Here is a 6,788-nt window from a genome sequence, read left to right as displayed (position 1 = left end):
ATCAGTTTAATAAAATGATCAAAATCATTAGGTCTGACAATGGACCAGAGTTTAACTGTGTCAATTTCTATAATATGCATGGAATCATTCATCAAAGGAGTTGTGTAGAGACTCCAGAACACAATTCTGTAGTTGAAAGAAAACACCAGCATATACTTAATGTCACACGTAGTCTTATTTTTCACTCTAATATACCTAAAGTGTACTGGTCTTATTTTATGGACTAGATTGATTCAGGCATACAATTTTAAATACGAATTTGATATCATTTTGGTATTTTATGGGTGAGAGTTTCATGAGGACTCATTGGAAGAAAGAGAAAATGAAAACTCAGTGGAGAAGACTCGTTGAAGGAAGATTCAAACCGAGAATAATTTATCTACTTCCATCGTCGTTTTCTTAGTAATTGGAAGAAGACACATTAGAAAGCATAATGGACTAGTTTGACCTTTTGCACACAACATGAGGATCTCGTGAAGAGTGAGAAAACTTTTGAGCAATCATGTCTAAATTGCTATGATCGCAGAAGGCAAGTTCTTTCACGAAATTACGAGGAAGTTATTGTACATGGTATAGTGCTTGCAGTAGTCATCACGACCTTTGGGTTGACCCCAAGTCATCCTTCATTATTACCGTGGTCGCAACCAACTTTGACTCAGCCATAAACTAGTATACTTTATTTGGTCTCTTCTTATTTAAACGCCCAAATCTTTTGTTATAAAATATGAAGATGAAAATGAAGAACCTTAGTGTGACTTTATTGATTTTTGTTTTGGTGGAAGTGATATGGTGTGAAGGATGTTGGAAGAAAGAGAGAGAATCTCTTTGGCATCTAAATGCCGATTTTTTTTTCTGACATAGCACAGATTCTTTTTACATTTACCAAGATAGCATACTGTGCATTTTATTTACATGAATAGCATACTTTTTTGTTTGGTTAGAATTCGGTTTCTGGGAAACCGAATTCTGAATTATACATAATTTTTTTTTTCATAATGTTAGGTTAGAATTCGGTTTGTGGGAAACCGAATTCTAAGTTATTTTTTTTTAATAATTCTATGTTAGAATTTTATATTTGAATATTATTTTTAAGACTTTTATTTTTTAAGCATTTATATAAAAGTACCTAAATGACATTCCTCCTCAATAATTCAATGGTCTAATGTGTTCATTGGTGCACTAAACATCACCCATGACCATTAAACTCACTCACTCATCTAAAATAAGAAACATGAAAGGATAGGTTATTTAGGAAGCTTAGAAAAACGTTTTTTTTTTGGAAATTAACTGCATCGAGTACAGCGGTCTAAAAATTATGAGTTAATAGTCATTTGAAAGTTCCTTGTGTCTAGATTCCAACAAAACAAGAATCCACTCATTTGGAGTTCGGTGGAGAAAGTTAAGAACAAAACAAGCAGCAAAGGTCAGAAAAAAAAAATTTGGGAGCGTTGTTCATCCAGGTAGGGATCATAGTTCAAGTTTTGGTACAAATGACAATTTTTCTTCTTGTAATCGATTACAAGACCCCTGTAATCGATTACCAGGGCAGAAAAGGACCAGCAATGCTTATGGAGCTCATCTAACTTACATGAAAGCACCTAAAATATCTTTTTACTCAACCATTCAATGGCTTAATGTGTTCATTGGTGCACTGAACACCACCCATGACCATTAAACTCACTCACTCATCTAAAATAAGAAACATGAAACCATAGGTTGAAAGTAAACTCATTTAGAAAGATTAGAAAAACGTTTTTTTTTTGGAAATTAATTGCAGCGAGTACGGTAGTCTAAAAATTATGAGTTAGTAGTCATTTGAAAGCTCTTTGTGTCTAGATTCCAACAAAACAAGAATCAACTCATTTGGAGTTCGGTGGAGAAAGTTAAGAACAAAACAAGCAGCAAAGGTCAGAAAAAAAAAGTTTGGGAGCGTTGTTCATCCAGGTAGGGAGCATAGTTCAAGTTTTGGTACAAATGACAATTTTTGGTATAGACAATGACATTTTAATTGATGTAATACCAAATATAAAAGAGAAAGCACACTTCACTATGAAGAAAAGATCCTACACATATACAGGGAGTGTCCTTGCTTATATGTCTGGAATTGATTTATCCAAAAATAAACTAAACAGAAGTATTCCATCTGAGCTTAGAAACTTGACAAGACTTCGAGCATTGAACTTGTCTCCCAATGATTTGATTGGACAAATTCCAATTTCATTCTCTAATTTAGTACAAGTAGAGAGTCTGGATCTTTCTTTCAACATGTTGAGTGGTCAAATTCCTCCTCAACTAAATCAGTTGAACTCTCTCGCTGTATTTAGTGTTGCATATAACAACTTATCAGGCGATACACCCGAGCAAAAAGGCCAAATTTATTACCTGTACAGTATGATATCAAGGTCGAGCGGTTACGATATATCTTACTAAAGATATAAAATAATCAAGAATATCTTATTAAAGATATTGATAAACAAAAGATTAAATATTAAGAATATCTATTTTCAAAGAATGCTAGCTAACCAGACATAGCATGGATATGTATCGCTTTCTTCGGTTTGGTCGATTTGCCCTTACAGATTACTAGAAGCGGTTACATCTCAACCGAACAGTCTCAATTATATTATCTTACAGAAGCGCTTACATCTCAACCGATCAATCTCAATTATATTATCTTACAGAAGCGATTACATCTCAACCGATGAATCTCAATTATATTATCTTACAGAAGCGGTTACATCTTAACCGATCCGTCTCAATTATATTATCTTACAGATTAAGAAAGCAGTTACATTCTGGCCATGAAACATCCTAGTATGGATTCTTCAAACATTCAACCAAAGACCGAACAGTCTCGCCTATATTTTTTATATTATATATATTGCAGGTCACAAGACTATAAATCAGACACAGTCCCCCATGGACTATAAATCAAATACAGTCCCCTAGAAAGAATATGAAGTTAAAGACTGAGAGGTAAATCCCTTTTGATTCATGTTGAAGGTCAAAGAGGTAAATCCCTCTCGGCTGAGAGGTAAATCCCTCCCGTTGAAGAAAAAACCGAGAGGTAAATCCCTCTCGTCAACTAGAAAGTTGAAAACAAAGACCGAGCGGTAAAATCCTCTCGGCCGAGAGGTAAATCCCTCTCGTTGAAGAAAAAACTGAGAGGTAAATCCCTCTCGTCAACTAGAAAGTTGAAAACAAAGACCGAGCGGTAAATCCCTCTCGGCCGAGAGGTAAATCCCTCTCGTCAAAAGTTAATGAAGAAGACCGAGCGGTAAATCCCCCTCGGCCGAGAGGTAAATCCCTCTCGTTGATGAATAAGACCGAGAAGTAAATCCCTCTCGATTCATGTTGAAGGCCGAAAGGTAAATCCCTCTCGGTTCATGTTGAAGGCCGAAGAGGTAAATCCCTCTCTGAAGCACACGCAAAGTAAGCTCCTCAATACAACAAGAAGAACCTCCCTGAACTCATAAGTCCTACAGTTAACCATGGCTAAAAGCCTAACGCTTAACTCGGACTTGGGGGGCATAATGTACAGTATGATATCAAGGCCGAGCAGTTACAATATATCTTACTAAAGATATAAAATAATCAAGAATATCTTATTAAAGATATTGATAAACAAAAGATTAAATAATTAAGAATATCTATTTTCAGGTAAGTCTGTTTATATTATATTATGTTTACATTTTATTTTGTAGGACTTATATCTGTTTAAGGTCCATGAGACAAATTATAAATAGAGAGCCAGGGCCACAAGCCAGGTAACTTCCAATCATCTTCCAATTATACTTCATTCACATTCAACTCATATTCTCAAATACCCAAATAGTGAAAACCCTTCACTAAATATTCAATAAAGAGTCGAGGCTCTTCAATGCACGCCTGACTTGGGCGTCGAAGTACCTTTTGCAGGTACCTCCCCCTCTCTATCGGGAAGTCGGACAAGAGGTCAAAGCTTGAAGATCACCGAACGACCAAGATTGTAGGCGATCGAGCGACAAGGAAAAAAGAAGACAAACGAAGAACCTAGATCAAGCATCGGAAAGTGGCAAAGCCACGTCAGAAAAGGTTAGTCTCTCGGTCCCCAAAAATACCTACCGAAACATTACCTTTGATGAAAGTAGCTATGAAGGAAATTCTCTTCTTTCTGGACCTCCATTGTTAAAAAGTTGTCATCCTGATGCACCGTCACCAACCATTTCTCAAATGATGAAGACAATGACAACCCCATTGACATACTTGTTTTTTGTGTAAGTTTTGTTGTGGCATACACATCGGTATTGGTGGTAATTGTTGCCACTCTCTACATTAATCCTTATTGGAGGCGGGCATGGTTTTTCTATATTGAAATGATCATCTTAAGTTGTTATTACTTTATGGAAGATAATTGGAGGAAGTTTTCAAATCCTAGAAATATGTAACACAGGTTATCTTGTATGACTTAGATTGTGCTGTTGTTTACTAAGATTGGTTAATCCCAAGTTTCTTATATATATGGAATCCATGTTTGTTTAATGAGTAAATATTCAAAGATGTCCTTAATAATATATCTTAGTTTACTTTGTCCTTAGTTTTATTTTCCTATCCACCAAACTGCAATTCCTTTTTAACTTATAAAATCATCATTTTCTTTCTAACGTCGACTTTAGTAATTATTATTGTAAGTTGCATGTTGTTGAACATGAGTGGAATAAGACCGTGGGGATTCCAGAGAGGGAAGAAAAGTGGACCAAATTTATATATTGACATCAAAATTTTATGAAAACATTGGGTAAAGAAAAAAAAATGGAAATGGGTAATGATGTTAGTGAGTAGAAAGAACCAAACTTTAAATACTAGAGCAATTCAAACAAAAACAGGGTTTTCAAAATGTAGCTGGTGATAGTCGCAAAAGATGAATCCATAGATAAACTAGATATCAGACACCGGATTTAACGTCAATATCTGGAAATATTTGATAATTAATTTTAGAAAGTAATATATATTCCAATTTATAGAATAATTATATATTTTTTAATTATAAAATAGACTATTTTAAGTATAAATATTTATTGATACCTAAATTAGTCATTAATTATTTTTTATTATTAAAATTAATTATTATATAATTATTTTCTTATATGAGTATAGATATTTATAACAATATTAGAAGTGAAAAAACAACTATAAAATTGAAAAAGAAATTGACAAAAAAAAAGATAACGTCAAGTAAAATATGCACTAGATTAAGTGTCCTAATTATTTCAAATCCTGGAATATTTGAATATTTGTTTTTATTGTCTATTATTAGTATCTTTAACCAAGAGAAAAAGTGAAAGAACATGTAACTTATATTTGAAGAAGATAAAAAGAAAACAATCAATTTCCCATATTTACTTATTGTCTAAGGAAATGTATTTAGCATTTTTTAAAGAAAAATTGAGTGTTTTCTCCTACTTCTCTCATCTCGTCCTCTAACATCAACCTCATTCACTAAAAACCTGATGTGATTGACTTGCTACAATATTCTGTAAGAAGTGCTGGTGGCTTTCTTAGTTACCTGTTTTGCTGCAGAATCATCTGAAGCCGTAAAATAGTTGCGTTCGCTGAAAATGGTAGGGTCGGCACTGCCACCAATGGCATACATCAGTCACTCGTCATACCGGTTGTTCACCACATCGACAAAACCAAATCTCACCCTGCATGCATTTCATCATCCAAATAACTAAATATATGAATGCATAAAGCAAATCAGCCTCTGGATACAAATTATAGAAGTTTCTTAGGTGAAAAAACTCTATATTCAACACAAAAAGCTGTTAGAAATTCTTCTATTAACTCTTTCTATGTTATTGGTAAAGTAATTATTAGTTATTCATGATGAAAAAGAAAAGATGTTTTACATATTTCTTACTTTGTCGTGGTGGATGAAGTAATTGTTAGAGATGGTGACTGCAGTTGAGGCATGAATAACATCAATGAGACCATCCGTGCAACGAGCCAAAAAGCAATGGTCAATCCACATATTGGAGGAGGCAAATATGCTGATGGCATCTCCATCAGAGCCTTCACCCAACATGCTCAGCTCCTAATACCATGCCACTATCACCAGACTTACAATCATGAATGCTAATTCCATGTATGATTACGTCACTATAAAAAAAAGTGTCATTTAGTGGAGGTTTTTTTTTTCGATTTGCGAGGCTTTTTACCCTCCGCAAAATAATTTCCGGAGGTTTTTCAAACCCTCGCAGTTTGAGTCGCCACAATCTATTTGCGGGGGTTTTCTGCGCCCCTGGTATCACATTCAATTTGCGGAGGTTTTTCTGCGGAGGGTAAAAACTTCCTTTATTACTCGCTATTATTTTGTGAGAGTTTTTAACCTCCTTTATTTTCAATTATTTGATTAAAAAAAATACCTGTATTTTTTATACTATGTTTTTGGGATTAATATATGCTATTCAATTTACCAATTTGCTGAAATAATAAAAAAATTGATAAAATATATAAAATAGTAAAATACACAAATAATTCAAAATTAATTTTATTGATGATTTAAAGTAACATACATTCATTAACAATTACAATGTAAATATATAAAAAAAGATACATAATGTTGATGACCTAAATAAAATCCCTTGCAGAGATAAAAGACCAATAGCTCTACATTTGCTTCCTACCCTACAAAGTAAGACAACTTCACTTCATCAACTGCTTTCCTTATCAATATATGCCTAACAAGTCATTATTCATATATGAAGTTTTGTGAGATTGTAGACATGATATACAATATGAACAATGGA

At 33.8% G+C, this 6,788-nt stretch overlaps 1 protein-coding gene across 1 annotated transcript; it reads left to right on the top strand.

The window, feature by feature from the left end:
- The first annotated feature begins 2,049 nt into the window (after positions 1 to 2,049).
- On the top strand, positions 2,050 to 4,260 carry LOC111241241 (putative leucine-rich repeat receptor-like serine/threonine-protein kinase At2g24130). The gene is made up of 3 exons (XM_022778253.1): positions 2,050 to 2,384; positions 3,705 to 3,767; positions 3,993 to 4,260. Exons 1-3 carry the CDS (start codon positions 2,050 to 2,052, stop codon positions 4,258 to 4,260), a joined length of 666 nt encoding a protein of 221 aa, XP_022633974.1.
- Positions 4,261 to 6,788: the final 2,528 nt, after the last annotated feature.

The sequence above is a fragment of the Vigna radiata genome, unplaced genomic scaffold (genome assembly GCF_000741045.1).
Source record: "Vigna radiata var. radiata cultivar VC1973A unplaced genomic scaffold, Vradiata_ver6 scaffold_252, whole genome shotgun sequence".
NCBI classification, from domain to species: Eukaryota; Viridiplantae; Streptophyta; class Magnoliopsida; order Fabales; family Fabaceae; genus Vigna; species Vigna radiata.
This window is presented reverse-complemented; position numbering and strand designations above follow the sequence as displayed.

What these genes read in the sequence shown, in the direction of transcription:
- LOC111241241 (XM_022778253.1), top strand. Translation starts at nt 2,050, where the DNA reads ATGAAGAAAAGATCCTACACATATACAGGGAGTGTCCTTGCTTATATG. An exon ending in AAAGGCCAAATTTATTACCT is followed by an intron (nt 2,385 to 3,704) that starts GTACAGTATGAT and finishes TTTATTTTGTAG; the next exon opens with GACTTATATCTGTTTAAGGT. An exon ending in GAGCCAGGGCCACAAGCCAG is followed by an intron (nt 3,768 to 3,992) that starts GTAACTTCCAAT and finishes CCAAGATTGTAG; the next exon opens with GCGATCGAGCGACAAGGAAA.